This window comes from Chroicocephalus ridibundus, unplaced genomic scaffold (assembly GCF_963924245.1).
Source record: "Chroicocephalus ridibundus unplaced genomic scaffold, bChrRid1.1 SCAFFOLD_26, whole genome shotgun sequence".
NCBI classification, from domain to species: Eukaryota; Metazoa; Chordata; class Aves; order Charadriiformes; family Laridae; genus Chroicocephalus; species Chroicocephalus ridibundus.
This window is the reverse complement of record NW_026961775.1, coordinates 2,268,809-2,288,979: the sequence shown is the minus strand read 5'-3', so window position 1 is coordinate 2,288,979 and position 20,171 is coordinate 2,268,809. Positions and strand designations below refer to the sequence as shown.

Sequence of the window (20,171 nt, the reverse complement as noted above, 5' to 3'; positions counted from 1 at the left end):
CTCCGAGTTTAGTGACGTTTGGTGAACTCCTGCACTAAGTAACGCATGACTCGAAACATCCCTGAAAAAATGGTGGAGGTTTGTCTGCGTGTTCTGCATGCTTCTGGATGCTAGACTGTGGCTAGGAGGGAATGTGCTTAGTTATCTCTCAAAGGGAGACAAAAGAAGTGCCTACGTAAGGGTCAGCGTAACTCTTCAGAGCTTTGGCTGTTTAAATGTTGACCTGAACTTCTACAGAAACGGTAAAACGCTTGCACTTTTCTTCTCTTCTAGTTCCTGCGTGGGTACAGGGAAGAAGGCAGCAGACGTACACATTAGCTAAACCCCTTTCTTATTGCCAGCCGTAAAGGCGCCTCTCGGCTGGGAGCCCAAGAAGGACCCCGTGTTACAATTCTTGCTCCCTTATGTGCCACCCTAAGGCGATTCACATATGCATTGTCACAGTCTAGGAAACCTATTGGCTTTGGCCATGAGGTCGCCTGTGACCATTCACTTTGGAGGAGTTGTTGACATGACCTGCTTTGCAAACACGCTTAATTCATATTTAGTAGCTGAGTTTGCACTCTTTCGTTGCACCTTGGTGGATTTCAGCTTGTTTCTGTCTGGTTTCTTGTAACAACAGACCCATTGGCATAGGTGAGCTCACTGCTGGTCAAGTTCTCTTGCACGTGTGTCGGAAGCCATCTTTACCAAGGAGCTTCTTCTTTGTAGCCCAATGTGCTGGTCAGCTTTTTCAGCAGGGCTAGTTCAGAGCCTATGAAGCAGGACACAGCTGCTGCCTGAAAAGTTTGCCTTCTATCCCACAGGAGCTTGATGGTGAAAGCGCCATTTCTAGCTTTGCGAGGGAGACAGGGAGGACCAAAGCTCCCTGAGCTTTGTTGGGCTGAGCTGGTCTTCGGGATAACTCGGTTTCTTCCTTTGCCACTTGCTTGGCTACTTTTTTCCAACCAGTGATGGTTTACTGCCCACTGCTCCTCAACGGCCATCCTCTTGCAAAGGTAATTACGATTTGAGCTTTAGGACAGATGGTACAGTAGGTAGATACGGGATCAAAGTATAGGCTGGTCTCTACCTTGGGAAGGGTAGGATGAGCTATTACACCTTGACAGGCTGTCCAGATAGGCACTATGGGTAGAGTTCCTATTTGCTAATTGTTGTTTCTTTAGCATGTGCTGGGGGCTCAGTCTGGAATGACAAGAAGCCCACCCTGACTGATGCGGTGGGAAGGGAGACAGCAGAGGAGCACAGCAAAGGCAGCTGTTAAAGCAGCGGCTGAAAGCCGGTCCCTCCTGCATCCAAGGTGGGAAAGTGTGGGCTGGAGAACCAGAGGGCTCTGCTGCTAAAGGCAGCCACAGGGAAGCAGTAGGTCCTCTCCAGTGAAGGTGACGCACAGTGCAGTCTTCCAAAAGGGCCTTGGTAACTGCTGTCAGTGAGAGTCCTGTGACAGGGCCAGCAGGGCCATCAGCCTGCAGCTGTGCAGCGGTTGTAACTACCGCTGAAACGGTTGTAGAGGGGGATGCTGTCCTGTGGGTTTGGCTTGGGGTTCTTTTTTTAACTATTTTGTAGGGGTGTAACTATTTCTTTGCACTCAGGTGAGGGACTTGGCACTGATCTTCTCTTTCTGGAGCGCGTCCTGGCATCCTTTGTCACCCAGAGCTTTCCCCTCTGTTCTGTTCCTGACGAGGAGCCATGGCCTCAATGGGGAACGACTCCTGTGAGTAACGACTTCACCAGCAGGCTTGGGCTTTTGTGAATCCCCAAAGGCAAGGGATGTGGCTGGTGCTCCATCCCTGACTGTTGATTTGCTGACAATCTAGGAGCAATTCTGGGGTGTTTCCTGCCAGCAGCCGGACTTACCCAGGTGTTTTCAATTAGACACGGGAAAAGGTTTTTATCCCTCCTGTGCCATTATGTTCAGGACCTTGAAAGATGTTGTTTCTCATAGAAAGATCTCGCCTCAGTAGGGTTACCTTTGGGGCTAGATCACTTGAGCTGGTAATGCACTGCAAGACTCTAGCGGGCAAGGAAGGTAGGCCGAGGCACAGAAATCCGAGCGTGGGTTTGTTGGACTGCTGGCAAATTGAGCGGGGGAACAGACTGTTTTCCAAACAGTCAATTTCCATGGCAGTCCTGTACAGAACTCGACTTTTAAAATAGGCTTTCGTGCACCACTAGGGTCTCATCACTTCCCAAATGTCAGTTTAACATGATAGGCCTGCTGGTTAAGGACTCGTCTGCTGCGACATGGCTCAGGACCACACCAGGGCCAGCAGCGCTGCTTTCTGCATCCCGTGGGGGCGCGGGCAGAGGGCCGGGTTGGCAGGTCCCGGCACGAGGTACGTGTGTGGGACGTCAGGGTGACTCTCGCCTGGTTTTTCCCAGCAAAGCCCCAGCCGGTGCCAGCCCCGAGCTGCGGGGCTGTGCTCTCCGCACCCAGTTCATGGAATAAATTTGTTGCTTTTCATCAGATACTGGTTTTGTCTGCTGCCAGAGAGGGAGGGGAGGCCGAGCCAGGGCCACGGGGGCCGCTCCCCCTCGCCCACCCTCCGCCTGGGCTGCCGGGAGGAGCCGGGCTGGCCCCGCCGCCACAGCCCAGCGCCATTGCTGACAGCCCCAGGCTGGAGACCTTGTGGGGCTGGGAGGCGGGGCCTTCCTGAGGCCTCCCCCAGCCGAGGCTTCTCCCCCGACCATGTCTGCTGTGCATTATAAGTTCTTCTCCAAGCTGAAGTACGATATAGTCACCTTCGACGGCCTCCACATCTCCCTCCGCGACCTCAAGTGCCGGATCATGGGCCGTGAGAAGCTGAAGGCGGCCAACTGTGACCTGCAGATCAGCAACGCCCAGACCGAAGAAGGTGCGTGGGGGCGCGGGGCCTCAGGGCAGTGAGGAAAAAGCATGTGCTTCACTAGGTTCCCTTAAACGTGGGGTTGCCGAAAGGGGCTTTGCCTAAAGGGCCTAAAGGGGCTTTGTCTAAAGGGCCTAAAGGGGCTAACTTTCCTGCTTCAAAGAGCATCAGTCGTGTGTGGCAGTGACACGATCCTCCTCTAGGTAGGTTGTGTTGCACTTTGACCTTTGTAAAATGAGTGTGATCTTTTAAACTTGGTACACTGGTGGCACAGATACTTAGTGAAGGTAAGGGTGTTTTCCATGCGAAAACACCAAAATACCCCAGTGGTTTTCAGAGCACAGCTAGAGAATACGTTTTGGTGTAATATGTATGAATGCCAACTTTTTTGGTTTATATGCATGACCGTTACTTCCAGTTGTTATTCGTCAGATGTAGATGCTTAAACTCACCTTCAGGAAAAAAAGGGAAAAAAAAACCAGACAGGGATTTTCTGCCTCAGTGGGATGTTTGGAATTCCTATATGCGGACATACAGTATTGCATTTTATACCTTTGTCTGTGCAGCAGTCCTGACAAAATGTTGAAATGATCTTGGAAAGAACAAAGTGAAGCTTGAGTGAAGATGGCCTCCTTGTTCAGATTTTTCTGAGTACTCCAAGCTCTTACAGGTCAGTAACTGCTACTTTTCACAATGGAAATCTAGTAATAGAAGCAAAGCTAGTATGAGGTAAAAGTAAACAGGATTTTAAAGCTCAGTGGAAAAATATGAGATGATGCTTTTAGAGATGGCGGGAAGGCAAAGGGATGGTTGGGGCCTATTTTACAGAGGGGGTGGGGGGATGTCCTCTTCCACGCTTACTCTAGAGGCATGTTCTGTGAGGGCAGAATTCCCTTCAAAAAGCCCATACTCAAGAATAGCGCATTTAAACTTGCCTCCTTTTAATTTGATCTGAATTTCTTATCATAGATGTTCTCACAATACCGTGGTAGAACAGTAAACTCCAGAACTCAGGTTTCTTGAGTCCTCTTTCCTGCCCTGTAACATTCTGTCTCAAACCCCTTGGAGAATGTGCTATTCTGCTTATCAGGCAAAAGACAAAAAAGTATAAAACCAAAAATGGGACTCTGAACGCTCTTGGGTGATTAGTTTTAAGGAAGAAGAGTGCTCTTCTAAGACTGTCTCTGCAGCTCGGAACTTGCTCGAGTTCAGTGTTACAGCACGCACTTGACGGTTTTAGTAATGCTGTGATGCGATGTCTTCAAAACAAACTCCTGCTAACTCCAAAGGAAGTCATGCCCATAGGAAGAATATACTGAAAAACAATGCCTAAATTGTGAACTATTCCTATTTTGGGTCTGATCCCTGAGCAAAATCTCCCTGACAGAGCTTGGCTTGCTATCCAGTATCTTTGGTTTTCAGGCCATCGTTCTGCAAAGGTAAGGGCTTTTAGCATTTGAAACTGTAGGGAGATTACGGGGAACGGCTGCTGGTAGTGCTTTAAAACAGTTAGTCATATCCAGCTGGTGTAAGTACAATAGACAACCATTCTCATGGGAAGGGCTTTGCATTTTAAGCTTGCTCAGTCCAAGTGTCTCAGGTAGTAAGGGCAGGTTTTTTTGGGTCGTATGTAAAAGGTCAGAAGGCTTTCCTCCGTTTCAAAAGACTGACAGGGTGTAAGCCAAGGCAAAGCACGGGTAGCGTCAGGCACACACTGTTTTCTAAAGGCTTTTAGAGGCTGTCTTCGTATGTAGTTTTGTTTGAGTCTCTCTGCTCTGCAAGAAGGGAATTGAAAGAGTTCCCGTCCCTTCACGTTTAATTCAAAGGAGATGATTAGCTTCAGAGGGGAGATCCCACTTTAGTTTGAGCCAATTCTGCCCTACTTGTGAAAGCAAGCTCAAAAAAGGCCAAAAGTTCTGTGATGCAAACTCTAGCACTGCCAGTTTGGGTTCCATTCAAATGTAAAGCACTGAGAGGCCGAGAAGTGTGGTTGTTGGTGGAAGATGCTCCAAGACAGAGATGGCAGGGTCTCTTCTGCGTTCCGTCAGTCTTGAGCACTGGTGGCATTAGGTGAATCGTTTGAGTTAACAGCTATGGAAGCAATGGCGTTTTCATGCTTTAGCTCGGTGCCTGTTTTGTTGCAGGGCAAGCTAGACAGACTTTAGACTCTGGTTTATGCAGGTGAGACTTTGCTGTGGGTTGTTCTGCTCCGAAGATCTGTTGGCTTTGTAGCCTAACAGAAGCAAAAGCAACTTGAGTTAGATCAGGACAGAACCTCATGCATTAGCAGACTCTCTTTTAGTGACCATTGAGACCGTTTTGCTGTTGGCATTCCAACTTTTTTTAAAAAAGGAGACAAATTTTGCTGTATGTTTTTGGTTCTCAAACCTGAAGATTTCTTGCAATGTACTGTTAGTGTGTTGAGACGATAAAAGCACGATGTGACATACAAAAGTTTGCTTTTCTATCTGTCAAGGGGTTCTCTGAAGTGCTGTGTAATTACGTATTAATCCTTAATCCTTATGAATGGACTAGGGTTTTTTCCTGTGTTTCTCTTGTTTTCAGAATACACAGATGACAATGCCCTGATTCCTAAGAACTCATCGGTGATTGTCAGAAGAATCCCTGTTGGAGGAGTTAAAGCTACCAGCAAAACCTCTGTTAGGTAAGTATCCACGAACCATTGTATTCTTTCTAAGGGGTTTTGGTGTGATAGCTTTTTAAATTTATATTAGTTTACAGGGGCTTTCAGCTTGTATCTTTCTTGTTAAAGCTGCTGTTAATTTTTGTTGTCATGGGCTAGATTTTAATGTATCTGCCCCAAAGCAGGCTGGCATTTTTAGTGCTGTTGGGACATGGGGTTCACACTCCACCAATTGTAACTTTTCAGATGCCTCTACTGGGTTTGTTCTTGGGGCTGATTGTTCTGAGACCCATGGTCTCTACATGGATCTCCATATGGAGAAATTCCTTATTATATGTGTTTGCTTTTATTGCTTTTATAGTACAGGCAGATACACATTGTAGTGTCCTCTTAGGATTTGTTCCCATCTCAGAAGAGCCTGCGTCTCAGTGTTTGACTATTTCTTGCATTTGGGCTGGAGGGTATTCTTACGGCCCAAATCTGTTTTTTTTGCATACTAGCTATAGAGGAAGGACCCAGGGTTGCCAGCTGGCGAGCAATGCAAACAAGAAGTTTCATTCATAAAGGATTCCTAGTAGTTTCCTAAAGACAATGTCCGTTTAAGGACAGAGAAAAAGAACAGTGTCCTAAAGCCTTTTGTGTGAGTACGATGAAGGAATAGTTAATCCTTTCCAAACTTGAAACTCAGTAAGCAGTTGAGCAGGTTACCAAATGTTACTGGTTATCTTTCTAAGTCTGTTTTTACCCTAAGCCGATGTCTGTGCTCCAGGGTTTAATTCTGTATTCCTAAGATTTACGGAGGACAGAGAATCGGGTGTATTGATTAAAATTACAGATGCTCAAATGCACTCCTGACTACAGGATTATTGCTGTCATTTCTGCATTCGTACAGACCCGTTCTATGTCAGCTACATTAGCGTTGTTTGAATGGTCATATTTTCCGGCCTTCTTAAAGATATGCCTCTCCCCCACAATTAAAAGATGTTATTAAATTGTGGTTTTGCCATGTCTTTCTAGTGTTGGTTCTCAACAGAGTAGAGTGATGAGTTACAGCGTGTCTCGCACCAACAGTACAGCAGCATCCTGGTACTCATGAAGTGTCTGCAAGCAAAACCCCCTGAATTTACGTGGCTCTGCATGTCAGCTTTGGGCATGTTACTGCCGTAGTTGTTGCAGTGCTTTCAGGTACTCCCTAGTAATTCTGGAGGCCACAGAATTGTGCTTCTAAACACTGGGGGTTAATTAAAATGTGTATGCTTAGTGCTGCGTTGCCAGTGCATCCTCCATTTCTGATTGGACGGCACCCTCTCCTGGTATTGTAATGCTGCCCCACAATGAGAGGATAGATGCTGCTAGCTTCAAAGATCAGGTAAATACCTGTACGTGGGGATAAGGGAAGAACGGCACTGCTGTTCTAGCATTGACAATTCACCAGGCAGATGAGCTTTCTGCTCCTCCAGCTGGAAACATTGCAGAAGCCACTGGCAGAGTGGCTAAAGTTTGGGAATGATGAACGTATGCTGTAAGGGTGGAGAGGCCTTCAAAAATGTGTTACTCACCTTGTAGTATGTTCTTTGAGGTAAGTGGATGAAGAAACCATTGGGTGGTCATTGACAGTGTTTCCTTGTACTTGCTCCCCTTCGGGAGCTGTGTGGCTGTAATTGTGAGCCTGGTGGTGGTCTAGCAGTGGCAGGAAGCACGAGCCTTTCTCTTTGTACGTGAATTCCACAGCAGCCTTTGAATTGCCTCTGCGATACGGATCAATGAGTATGTGGAATCTCAGCAAGTTTTCAAACGTAATAAATGGTTCCTAAAATATTGTAGCATTTTCAAGATCATCTTAAAACAAATTCTGGCAATCGAGGCCGCTATTTTCTTTTGTCACGGGACTCCTCAATTGAACAAAATTCTAGAAACTGCTGTCAGGTGACATTTCTAGTACTATTTTGAATCAACATAGCATATGTAACACGTTTAGTGGCTAAATATGGTAGCCGTCTGAGCACAGTGCTTGGGCTTCCACAAAGACACGCTCTCGTAAAGACTCTGCTGCTGACATTTTTGTTATGTCTTTGTCGGATGACTGATTTCTGGTTCGCTTAAGGAAAGGTGCACTTTGAAGGGTCTAGACCATCACTGTTCTTGCTTAGAAACTAAAGTACTGTGTATGGCCCTATTTGTGATACTAGGGATATACAGACTGGCTAACGTTACCTTCCTGTTTTGATGGTTGATTATTTAAGAACACAAAATATAGTACAGACATCATGGGTTTGATACTTAGGTAGCAGAGACAAAATACCTGAGGACTTCCTCTTGTGCTGTTGTGTTCTGTATCTGTAAGTCTTGGAGTAATTTGTGACAAAGGTGAAATGTGATTTGGGTTTTTTTTTTCTTTGCACTGAGTGTACAAGGGAGAACAGTTTATGTATACGAATAAATTTCCACATTCAGTAGACTATCAGAACATAATGTTTTGACAATCCGTTTTTATAATCTGGTTTTGCTGCTTGATGCTGGGCACAAGTGCTTTATTTTAAATTCTGATCACCTTTCTTTCTTCTTCTAGAAGTCGAACTGAGCCAGTGAGTGGAACATCAAAAGCGGTATATAAAATCACAATCTCACTTTTTTACATTTGGAAAAGGCGCAGCATTTTCCTTCAGGTTTGAAAACACTGTCATTCGGCTGCTGAAATATAATGAAGTAACACAAGGAAATACTTGACTGGTAATGGTCTAGATCTTGATTTGCCACTTGGGTTGAATGCTATGCGTAACTACACATTTCAAAATAGTCCCTACAGCATAAAAATCACTATTTGGTGGGTTTTATTTTTCATCTTTATTTTAAGTACTTCACTGCTGTGGTGTGAGGCATTACACTAACCCTGGACCGCTGGATCTGATGCCTTGATAAGCTGTTAGGATCACCTAAATCTAGAAAGAGATGAACTCTGGCTCTGTGTTCTGCGAAGAATGCAGCCTCTGATGCTCATGGAATAGTATCCAATCAACTTAAAATTGTAAATTTTTTGTATGTAGGTCTAAAACCACTACGTCTTAATCTGACACCTGTAATTCTGTCACCGAGTGGTTCGAATTCCTTTTTGGCCATGAATGCATGAATGGCTCGCGTTGTGAGTTTGAGTTAGTTTACTGGCCCAGTGACCCAAGTAGTTAATTTTATGCATTTATTTAAAGCACATTTATAGTATTTCATCTAATTCAGATGAGTTTTTATTTCTTGAAAAGGGTTATTTTTCTTGTTGTTTACTAGCATGTGCATAAACACAAATCACATGTTCCAAAAGAAGGTTAACGTTCTTTTCGCCTCGCGTCTTCCCTGGCGTGTCTGTGTCACGTTTCTGAGTAGCATCTCGCCACCCGCTAGCACAGATGTCTCCAAGAAAAGGAAAAATCCTGGAGTGGGAGGGAAGCCTCAGTGTTAGCTAGAACTACTTAAAGTAAATGAAAGACGAAGCAGAAACGTTCCCGTCTAGTTTGCTCTGCCTGGACCTGATTTGGGTTGTGGGTAGCCGTGGGGAGGGTGGAAGCCTTGCATCGCTCTTTACAAATCCTCTCTCTCTCGCTCCCTGTAAAAGCACTGCAGCCTCGGGTGCTTCTGGTGTTGGAGACACAATTAACTTTATTCTTAAAGCTAACTCACTCTTGGTTCAAAGCGTGGGCTTTTTGTTTCGGTTTGGGTTTTTAAATACCTGTATTTCTGCATGTATTTCAAAGACGAACCTGGATCTTAGTGTGGGAGGAAGAAATCACCAAAAATCTTGCCAATCACTGTTGAACAGTAAAGCAGCAAAATTAAAATTAGTCATGATTTTTCTGAACAGGATGCACAAAAGGTTTTACTTTGAGTATTTCTTCCTTGTCTCGCTCTTATATCAGCTGTCATTCTATACGTCCAAATTTGCGCTGCTGTCCTACTGTTACTACAGCCAAAGCAAGAAAGTGCCTCCGTTTTGGTATAGTATTACTGTTTCGGTAACTGCGAGGATTTCTAGTTAGGGCTTGTCCTTAAAAGCTGCAGAAACGCAGTGCCAGGCCCATTGTTTTAGCACCGTCAGGCACAACCGTGATCCTTCCTGGCTGAATGTTTAGTTCAGCCAAGCAATCGGATTTTAGGAAACCGCTGTAATTTACACGTAACGTTCCAGCCGCGAGACTAGCCTTTTCCATCATGAAGCTGTTGGCCCAAATCTGGGTGTGCGAAGAGCTGAGCCACACACGGAGTGGAGACGGGTGTTTATTTCGTGTCTGTGCAGAGGTGGGGGCTGGGGGAGCTCCACAAAGCTAGCACACCTTGGCTTACACGTTGTAAGCTTTCATATTTTACAAAAAGCGACTCATTGTCAGGCTAGACTAATTTTTCTCACTTCCCAAACTGATTTGGGTAGTATGGCTTGCGGTCTAATAAAATACAAGAAATCAGTTTTCTCAGTGTCTGCTCTGTCCTGGTAAACACCTTTATTTCAATAAGTGGAGCAGTAAATTTTTTTCTAGACTAGGTGGTGTGTTACTTTTATGGCTGATGTTTTGGACTGGTGTTTTTATTTGGGTTTCGTGGGGTATGGTGAGTTTGGCATTTTTAAACGTAGTGACAGGAGAGGCAGAGTTCACGTTTCGGGGCTGATATGCCGGTGCTTTATTTTGACAGGCACCTGCTGTCTTCATCCAAGTGTAACCGTGTGCATTTATAAATGATGAGACATGAACTGATTAATTTTCAAACTGTAGTTTTTCCTGTAGTGCTGCTTCCTTCTTGAATAAACTTGAATTTATTTTCTGAATGCTCTTTAGCTGGAAATTGACAGCATCCTTACCCCTTTGACTTTTAAGGAGTCGTGAGCATTTGAGAAGGGTCCCTCTCTGAGATATTCTGGAGCAGTAAGCTGATCTCAAATGGGTTTGGTAATTGTAGTTTCTTCTCATTAACCTCATTAACCACACTCTTAAGCTGTCGTAGGTCTGGGCTTTGCTTTGAACAAATACAAGTTCCAGTGGGTTGGAAATGCCGGTTTCAGTGCCAGTCAGAGGCTATAGTGCAGGCTTTGGGACTGCAGTAGAGATTAGCTATTGCCGTGTTTGGATTGTAGAACTCGACTGTGTGTTTCTTTTCTTGTGAACAGATTGGTGACTCTCCTGCATCTATTTCTGTGGCCCAGCTTACTAAGGTATATGAATATTCTCGTCAAATACTTAAAAAATAAAAAAGCATTTTCTTTGTACTTTTAAATCTTATACTGTCATCTGTATCTGGCTAGCACTTGTAATTTGAACAAGACTTTAATAAAATTTCTACTAATTTAAAGTATTTATTTCAACTTTAAAATGTGTGTATATTTTGATACCATCCTGTAAAGAGTAGTTCCCATTTTGGAAGATAAAAGCAGAGTACCTTATCAGCCTCAAGATGATGTTGTAGTATTGGTCTTGTTCAGGACCCAGAGGAGCAGCACTTTAGCTGTCTACCGTTTTTAATAAGTTTTGTTAATTTTGCGTTGGAAACAAACACAATTTTTATGGAAGACTTGATTTGTCTGTCAGCTGTGGACATTTAAGGGGGGTTTTGAACAGCCAAAATAGAAGCATTTCTGTAACATGGACAATTGCATCCCTATCTTTGAATTTCTAGTGATGGTAGTCACGGAACCATTCTTTGAATGCTGCACGATTTCATAAATTGTGGTATATGTGCAGTGGAGAACGCAATCTAATTTGGTTGAACACAAACTGTGAATTGTGAAAATGTGCGCAGTTGTTTCTAAGATTATACCAATGTGTCTGTGTGGCATAATAGCAGATGTGGCCCTCTGAAACTGTTGTAATGCCATGTTTGGCTATGGAATCGCTTGCATTTTTGGCTCAATAACGTGTGACTTTGGCCGGGAGAGCACTAGTGATGGCACTTGGTGCACAGATGTAGTGCTGTGCAATGAAATTACTCGTCTTGAAAGAGCACAAAGATTAGAGGAGGCAGGGCCTAATGTAGAGGAGACAGTTCTTTCTTCTGAAAATAAAGGCCGGAATTCATTTCCAAGAAGGAGAGATCTCTTCCTGCTGGTAACGTCTTCCCTCTCTCACTGCAGAAATTAAATTGTGTACAATTGAGAAAAAAAAATAGTTTGGAAAGCAGCCAACAAAAGAAATTGGTCTCTGTTAGTGCTGTCCTTAAACATGTCCTTGGTTCTGAAACTCCTGTGAAGTTTTGCTCGAAAAAGTGAAAAACCGTCCAAGCGGTGTACACATTTAAGCTTTTGAGAGAATTTAACTATTTCAGAAAAATGCAGGAACATACCATAAAGCAGGTCAAAGCCGTTACTTACTCTAACCTCTTCGGTGCAGGCTGGCTTAGCATGGAGGCAAGGTGTTCAGAGTTCTCTGGTTTTTTATTACTGTGCATTAAACGCCATAATTGAATGTTGGTGTATTGCCAGTAATGTTTTGTGGGTTTTGGACGGGTTTTGTAAACCGTTTGGGTTCAAACAAATTAGTCAATGATCTCTAAAGTTTTCTGGAAATGTAAATGGCAGTGATTTCATAGATGTCCATCTGGATTATGTTACTGTTGAGCAAAAGCTGTGTATGTGAAACAAGCATTTAAGAAAATGTTGAAACTAGTTGGCTGCTTTTGTGCATGAATGCCATTAAAACCAAAACCATGAGTGGCTGATCTGACCGATAGGTGCTTGAAGGTCCAGATCACTGAGAGTCACTCCCTTAGACCCTGCTCGTATCTGGACTGGCATGTAATTTGAACATTTGAACTAATACGTCTCTACTAATCAGATGGCTTCAATAATTTGAAAATCTGATTCTGCATAAGCTCGATATGACAATCTGTGTGAGCTTAACTGTGTTTCTAATGTGCCTGTCAAATAACTCCCTGACGTCATCTGTTGAATATTTGCATGTTTTAATTACACGAGCCTCTGGTTGCGTATTCATGCCATTTAACATTAGTCACTGAACGTATGTGCGTGAGGCATGAACTCGGCCTTCCTACAGAGATGGTGAATCTAAGTTTCCCCAGTGACTGGCTCAGAGCCCTGAATTGAGATCTCCCTCTGAACTGTGCTTTGGAGGAGGAGCGGATTTGTGTCTCTTCTCGGAGTGGATGGTGAGCTAAGGGATATTTCACCCTTAAGGAACCTGAAGTTAAGGCAAAGGATGTCAGATGAGTTCAAACCACTGCTCAAGCCTTTGGAACATCCTGGCTATCTTCATTTAGGAACATAAGTATTTGAGTCAAGCAACCCTTCTGCTGGGTAAAAGGAGAGGATGAAAGGCTGTTGCCGCTTAACAGAATCACTGACAGATCACTTTAAGTGTGGGTCTTGAGATGAGACGTGTCTGCATTTCTTTTCTTAGCAGGACAAAAGTTTGGAGTCTGTTCCCAGAATTAAAAAGAGCACAGGAATTCCAAGGAGTTTCACAATGGAGGTGAAAGATCCCAATACCAAGGGTGCTATGCTGACAAACACTGGAAAATACGCCATACCAACTATTAATGCGTAAGTATGGAATTAATTGGACTGACCAAAAACTGAAGGAGAGAAACCACGAGTGAATGTCTGAGTGGCAATGCAGCCGAGTTGGCCGGCATCTCTAATTGCAGGGGAGGAAGCATTGTCACCGTATCTTAACCTTAAAATCTGCCATACTTTCTAATATGAAAACAGGGTGGTCCTACTGTTCGTGCCCCTGGAAGTTGGTTAAACGTGTGGTAGGCTGAGAATCTATTTCTGCAAAACATTTCCGTAGTGTTTACACTTGGAGTCGTTCTCTCAGAAAGCTCGTTTTGCATCTGGTTTGTGTTTCAAAGGCTTCTTGCAAAATTTATCAAATTGGACTGTTGGGCTGAGATTTCCTTCCCCTCTGCCTTTTATCAAATCTCACGTGTGAAACAGACTGAAGTTTTCCTGTTGCTCCAAACTAAAAATGCTAGTGTGTGCTGACAAGAGTGGTTCTCTTAAAAAGGAATCGGTAGCACTTCTGTTTTTCTGTCACGGATCTCCTTTGGTAGAAGCTGTAACATAGACTTCGTTCACTTATAAAATGCAATTACTCGAAGGCCAACTCTATCCTGAGCCTGCAATTTATATTTACCCTCTGGCAAAGGAGGGCTGGGATTCATTTCCCCTGATTTCTAGCCGATTTTCTAGCTGATTTTTCTAGTCTGAGCTAATTTCTTAGTTGATCCAATGAATGGAAGAGTTCTGCAGAAGGAAAATTGTTCCTCCCTCCCTTCTCTGGCAGTTGAAACTAAATGCCTGTGTTTTAGAAGGCTAATGCGGAGTGAGAATAATTCCATCCGTTATCTTCCTTTGATAAAATTAAAAGCTTGGAACAGTTTTCATATCCACATCTTTAACTTTTTTCTTTTTCCTTCCCCACCCCACCCTCCAGGGAAGCTTCTGCTAGAGGAAAGAAGGAAAAGCCGCCCTTTTTACCCTCATCCTCTGATGATCCGATTCCAGATGAGTTGCTGTGTGCCATTTGTAGAGATACGATAACCGATGCAGTTGTTATTGCCTGCTGCGGAAACAGTTTTTGTGGCGAATGTAAGTGTTACTCCCCTGATTGTTAATTCAAAACCTGATCTTCTGAAAGCAGAAATAGGAGAGAACTAAATGATTGTGTTACCACTTCTATTTACTACTTAAGTATCCCCTGAGTAGGAAAAGAATTTTCTCACATAAAGGAAAGAAAAATAAGGCAGAAAGCTTTTTTTGCTTTTTATGCATGTAGTTAAATCCTCTTTACACGCGGAGGGATGATTATGAGAAGAGTGCGTAATTGTGCAGGTGATTACAGGATTAGATAGGGAATGCATTTAGTGTCTTTCTCTCACACAAAATTATGTGGCCAGCTCTGGTGACTTGCTGTGGTCTGCAACAAGCGGATAGTTAGGCATTTAATCCACATTCTTCTCCACAGGAGAGTTGGTTAAAGCCAGCAGAACTCAACCCTACTATCGTTTTTTTGAGATGAGTTTTTTTCAAGAACCTTGAGGTTGGTGACTTGTCACCGTAGAGCCTGGAAAAAAAGAGGAGTTGAACCATCAAGACGCAGCCTGCCCTACATCTTCAAATGTTCAATAGTGAAGTACCAAAACTACGTAGCTATTTACTGCATACTAGGAATTTTTTACACTCTTGAACGTTTATAGCTTGATGCTCTCAGGGCAAGAGCAGATTCACCCATTAAGCATATACATCTTTTTATAAATGATTAGAACCCTCAACATTTCCTTAGTTTGTCTAAAAACTATTTTGATGATTCTAATGATTCGCAGGTATTAGAACAGCATTACTGGAATCGGAGGAACATGCGTGCCCAGCATGTCATCAGGCAGATGTTTCTCCTGATGCTTTAGTTGCCAACAAGTGCCTACGCCAGGTAACGTGATGACTTTGATGTAAACTGTTTGCATGAAAAGTCTGTTTGTAAAAAGCTGAAAGGGAAGAAAAGAATAATTTACGTCTCCTTAAGAAAGGCTAAATTGAATAAGGCTAAATTTACTTTTCAAATGCTTCATCTGTTATTACAGAAGCTTACACCTTTAGAGACAGTCTGGCAAATTCGGGTCACACTTTGTTTAACGTGATTGCCTCCCTTTCCAATTCGATGTTAACACAGAATTACTTTAAGTGCAGATACTCTGAGGTGCCAATCGTTACTGACACTGTTTAACGTCCCGTGTTGTGTATCCGCACGTTGATTTATTTCAGGGTTGGTGGCATTTCCAGGAATAAACCAGTAAATTTACTCTGTGGAGGTTTTTGTTCGCCTATCTACTGACGTTTCGTAGTACGTTTTTGTAAATGTTTTTCTGCCTCTAGGCTGTGAACAACTTCAAAAGTGGAACTGGCTACAGAAGGCGGATTCAGCAGCAACAGCAGCGGCAGCCGCCACCGCCACCACCTTCACCACCACTCGTGAGACAAGCAATAACACGCAACCTGCAGCCTCTGCTCCGGCCAAAAATGTCCAGACAGCAGGCGCCACTAATGATTTCGTTAGCTTCTCTGGCTTCTCCTTCTGCTTTGGCATCGTTGGCCCCTGGTCTGTCACCTGTGGCAGCCTGGCTGCCAGTAAGTCCCTCTTCTGTCGTTGTCCCTGATCTCCCTCCAGCAGTGCCCCTACCTCTCCGTGCTGAAAAGCCAGAGAGACCTTCTTGGTAAGTAAAGCTATAGAGCAACATGAATATGAAATGCTGAAGTTAGATTCTTCTTCTTGCGCTCCTCTGCTAGCGAGTGACATTTAGTGACATTCATTAGTGACATCAGTGACAGTTCCAGCTATTTTTTTTTACTTTGAGTGAGGACACTTTGATAAGTTGGAAGTACACCTCATGCAAGAAGCTTCTCAGAAGTATTTGTTGTTTGGTTCCCCTATCAGTCGTTCAGTCCAGGTTTACCCCGAGAGAGAAACCTTTCTTCCCCAGGAGCCCTCTGATTTGAAGTGGCTAGGAATTCCTAAAGTAACCATTCGGTTATGTCAGACCTTCTTGAGTGCATTCATTTCTGTGTAGTACTGAGGATCTCATGTTCTCATGAAAAGTGTAAAACCAGCTGGAGGTAACATTGATCAGGTGTTTTCATGTTACTTTTTCCTACAGTATTTCTGCCATCAATGGTACGATAAGTCAGAGCCATCCTCAGTAGTCACAGGGTAGTCAGTGATGCATGCAGATTGGATAACAAACATTGAAACACTACATTTGAAGTATTTACAAACATGACAGTCTAACTTTGCAACCCAGTGAATTAATATGAAAACACGTGAAAAATCTGAACTCTAGTTTAGGGTTTATCTTCTTTCAGCTCGATGCCTTGAATGCAAACAGCCACTCTGTCCAGAAGGCTGTCAGGCTCCGCCGTACCGTTGAATACAGGGGCTCACAATTCAAAAGAACCTCTCAGGCAGCCTCCGAACTAGAACACAGCCGATTCCTAATAGAATTTCCGTTCTTGCATCATCCAAAACTGAGGTTCAGCATGTGGGTTATACGTACTCTAATCCTCCCGTGTGCAGCCAGCTTAACAAATTCTGTTTCCAGTGAGCTGTCTCTTTGAATGCCGGTATTCCACGTAGACTTCTCTTCAGGGCTTCATGTGGAATCGCCCAACTTCCAGTTGGTAGATCTGGTGAAGATTACTTTTTCTTTATTTGTTTCCATTTACAGTAGTCAGCCTTTTCTCACCTTGGACTTTATATTTCCAGTAGCACATCAAAACACTGTTTGAATAACAAAAATTCATGTTTTTTGTAGCGGTGCTGATACTGTTATACCTCCTGGTGCTCTGGTGGCTGCTGCTGAGCTTTCTAGATCTTCCTCTCTGTCAGTCAGCAGTTTGTTGGAAGAGAAGGTAAATTTTATTTCAACATATGCAGTGAGTCCTGTATTTTAGTAGAGCTCATTTTCCAACTGTTTGCGTTTTTTCACAAGGGCTGTCAGATTCCTGTACTAAGACAACCAGCATTACCAAGTCTTCTGGGCCCCCAAGGGCAATCAATGCCCACGACTGGTAAGTAACTAAAACTTTAGAATTTCTTTTCAGAAATTATCATCAGATAAACTGAACGGGATTGTTTTCTGTTTCCTCTCCCCACTCTGAAAGGTCATCCAACGAGAGCCAGTACACCTCGCTCAGCGGGTGGCAGACCAGGCTGGGACCTGTAAGTGTTCTGCAGAAATTCAGTATATTACTGCTCGTAACCTGTTAAATGAGGCCGTAGCACGTAACTTAGATAACAGCTGATTTATAATGAGGTAAGTGTGCCCAGATAGCTGTGGAGAATACAAGTGGTAATTGGGAGACCTTATTGTGGCCTTCCAGTACCTGACGGGGGCCTACAGGGAAGCTGGGGAGGGGCTGTGTGCAAGGGCATGTAGCGATGAGGGGCAATGGTTTAAACTAGAGCAGAGCGGGTTTAGATTAGACATGAGGAAGAAGTTCTTTACAGTGAGGGTGGTGAGACACTGGCCCAGGTTGCCCAGAGAGGGGGTGGAGGCCCCATCCCTGGAGACATTCAAGGCCAGGCTGGATGAGTCTCTGAGCAGCGTGATCCAGTTGAAGATGTCCCTGCTGACTGCAGGGGGGTTGCACTAGATGGCCTTTAGAGGTCCCTTCCAACCCAACACATTCTATGATTCTGTGATTCCCATTAGTTTTGAAATGGCTTGATTTTAATTGTCTTTGACAAAGGGCATATGTGATGGCACTAAGATGATTTAAAGTAAAACTCCAGTACACGATTGAAAAGAGGACTCTGAAAAATTAACACTTTTTGAGGAAACCGTAAGTACATCTAAAAATGAAATACAATTAAAGAATCAGGTGGAAAGATGCCCTCTTGATTACTGGCTGAATCGGGCTGAAGAAATTGATTTCCCCATAGAATTTGGCCTCCAGCATTCTTTTTTTAACAACCTAGTTGATACTGATTGAGCAAATTATTGGAAAAGTCAACGTTCTTATATGATGACAATTTTGAATTCCTTCCATTTAGTCATCTCAAATAGCCAAGCTGCTTTCTCTCAGTTGGAGAGAGAGAGAAGAGTCTGTTTGATCTATTACTGCCGCGTCAAGTGAGTCCTCCCTTTTGGTATATATTTGTTCTAGACAGATTGTAAGGGTGCATTGTGTTTATAAAATCTTGAAGAAAAATGAAAACAAAAGCCAGGGTCCATGCCACAGATTATCTAAAAATCTCAAATTCAGTAAGCAAGAAAATAACAATTTGGGTGTGAGAACAGGCCAAATACATCATCATGAGTCCGCAACATAGGAAGCATACGTGGAAGAAGTCCAAAGACGTTTGAGAGAAGATTAGTTATTATTTGTGCAGTACTTTGAAGGTCAGAAGTGTGAAGTATGAGGTGTATCAAGGATTGGTAGAGGAGCGGTGGGCACTTGGCACGTGGGAGTCTCTCCTAAGCACGGGCAGCCTCCATCCACAGTCACAAAGCTGCGTATAGGGAGAGAAGACTGAGGGAACTGCTGGGGGTGAGGTTGTGGGAGGCAAGTGTGAGGATCAAGAAATGAGCGTAGTCTCAAATGGAAGCAGGGAGAAAAATGCTGAGGCTGAGAACACGCAGTGCTCGCCACCACGCTCCGGCTTCGTTCGCTTTCCTCTCTGAAATCAGAGCAGAGTGTAACAAACGGTGACATGTGTATTTGGGTTTCTTTAGAAGTTCCAGTTGAGGACGCCTGCGTGGTGAACGTACCCAGAGGACCCAAGCCCCAACGCTACCAGCATCAACAGCAGTCTTCGTGCCAGCACCTCCGCCTTCCTTGTACCCTCCACCACCCCAAGCACTTCCTCTTCTACCGGGGGCACTACGACCACAGTTTCCTCCCCAGTTTCCACCTGGTCAGCCGCCATCTGCCAGCTACACTGACTCCCCTCCAGGATATCCCCCAGCTCCTGCAAACACGTCATCAGCCTGGGTACCAACAGCAGTACCAACGGCGCATTCCGATCCCATCCCAGTGACACAAGCTCCTCCTTTATCTAGGGAGGAGTTTTACAGAGAACACCAGCGACTGGAAGAGGAGTAAGTACTTGGCTCAAGGAAGTTGTGTTTGTTCTTTTTCATTTTTGTATTTTGAGAGCGTACTGGACTGCAGTTACGCTGAAGTGCATCTGACATAAGCAAAAATGACATAGTATTTTTTTCAACAGGCTTTTTTCTTGCAGACGGCAAACGTGCAAAACTAAAAGAAGACAAATGTAATTCTAAAACTGTCCCTTCAACTTACAGGAATTCTAAACTGGTTTTGCTTAAATAGGACATGCACCTTTTGCGCTGGCATGCAGTATATGTTTTCTCATGTTGGGCATGGTTTGTTTCTTGGTGTCGTTTTGTCCTAAAGGTCAAACTCTAATTGTAATAAAGGTCAAACAAATGCTTTTGCTAAGGAGTTGATGGAATACAAAAGGTGCAAAAGGAGCGCAGGCGTTCATTTTCCAGGTAAGTGCTCGACATGTCCATAATGGAGAAGCAGATTGTCTAGAAGAATCAGGAGGAGTTCCGCTCTACCCCTCGGTCATTCGATGGACTGGATGGTTCGAGGCGTTAGCAGTGACAGGAGTTTCATATGTAGCTTACTAGCTCAGATGTATGGCAGAGGTTGCTGAGGAGAAATAACTGGACTCCAGACGATCCAATGTGAATCAACAGAAGCCATTTATTAAGCACAGATCATCATCTTTTATACCCTGTCTTGTAGCCATACACGCCACTCGCTTATTTCTGATTAGCCAGTTACACTGTCCACGCGCTGTGCATGCAGTTCATTCACACATCAGATTGGTTACAAGAATTCACATAGTAAATTGCTTAGTCACTAGCACAACATGTTTTCTACTTTCTCAGTTCCTGTTTTTCCCATGTACTAGTTCGGTCTTCTACCACCTGTTTTGCCCTTAATCTAATCTCTCACAGTAGGGAGCCTGGCTCACATGGCCATTTTCTCTCAGATACACTCCTACAATCCCCCCTTTTTCTTCTTGAGCCAGCCAGACCTTATGCATGGCATTTTCTATCATGTCAGTCACTTTGCGGAGAACACACGAGGCTACCATAATCAATAATAATATAACCAACAATAGCATGAGCCCTTGCTTTAGTAAGTCTGATAACCATCCCTG

At 43.9% G+C, this 20,171-nt stretch overlaps 2 protein-coding genes and 1 long non-coding RNA gene across 4 annotated transcripts in view; all 3 read left to right on the top strand.

The window, feature by feature from the left end:
* LOC134509675 (antigen WC1.1-like) overlaps positions 1-20,171 on the top strand; it is a gene marked incomplete at both ends in the record, with an annotated part of 338,008 nt that overhangs the window by 297,984 nt on the left and 19,853 nt on the right. The window lies entirely within an intron of this gene.
* Positions 2,690-10,717, top strand: LOC134509721 (E3 ubiquitin-protein ligase RBBP6-like). The gene is made up of 4 exons (XM_063322329.1): positions 2,690-2,855; positions 5,412-5,511; positions 8,060-8,096; positions 10,637-10,717. The coding sequence occupies exons 1-4, from the start codon at positions 2,690-2,692 to the stop codon at positions 10,715-10,717; spliced, it is 384 nt and encodes a 127-aa protein (XP_063178399.1).
* LOC134509749 (uncharacterized) lies at positions 16,436-19,312 on the top strand. 2 transcript variants are annotated; one of them, XR_010069403.1, is made up of 4 exons: positions 16,436-16,882; positions 16,963-17,041; positions 17,135-17,286; positions 18,709-19,312. It is a non-coding gene; the product is annotated as an uncharacterized LOC134509749 (long non-coding RNA). The 2 variants fall into 2 exon arrangements; XR_010069402.1 differs by lacking the exon at positions 18,709-19,312 and having other exon boundaries at positions 16,438-16,882; positions 17,135-17,559.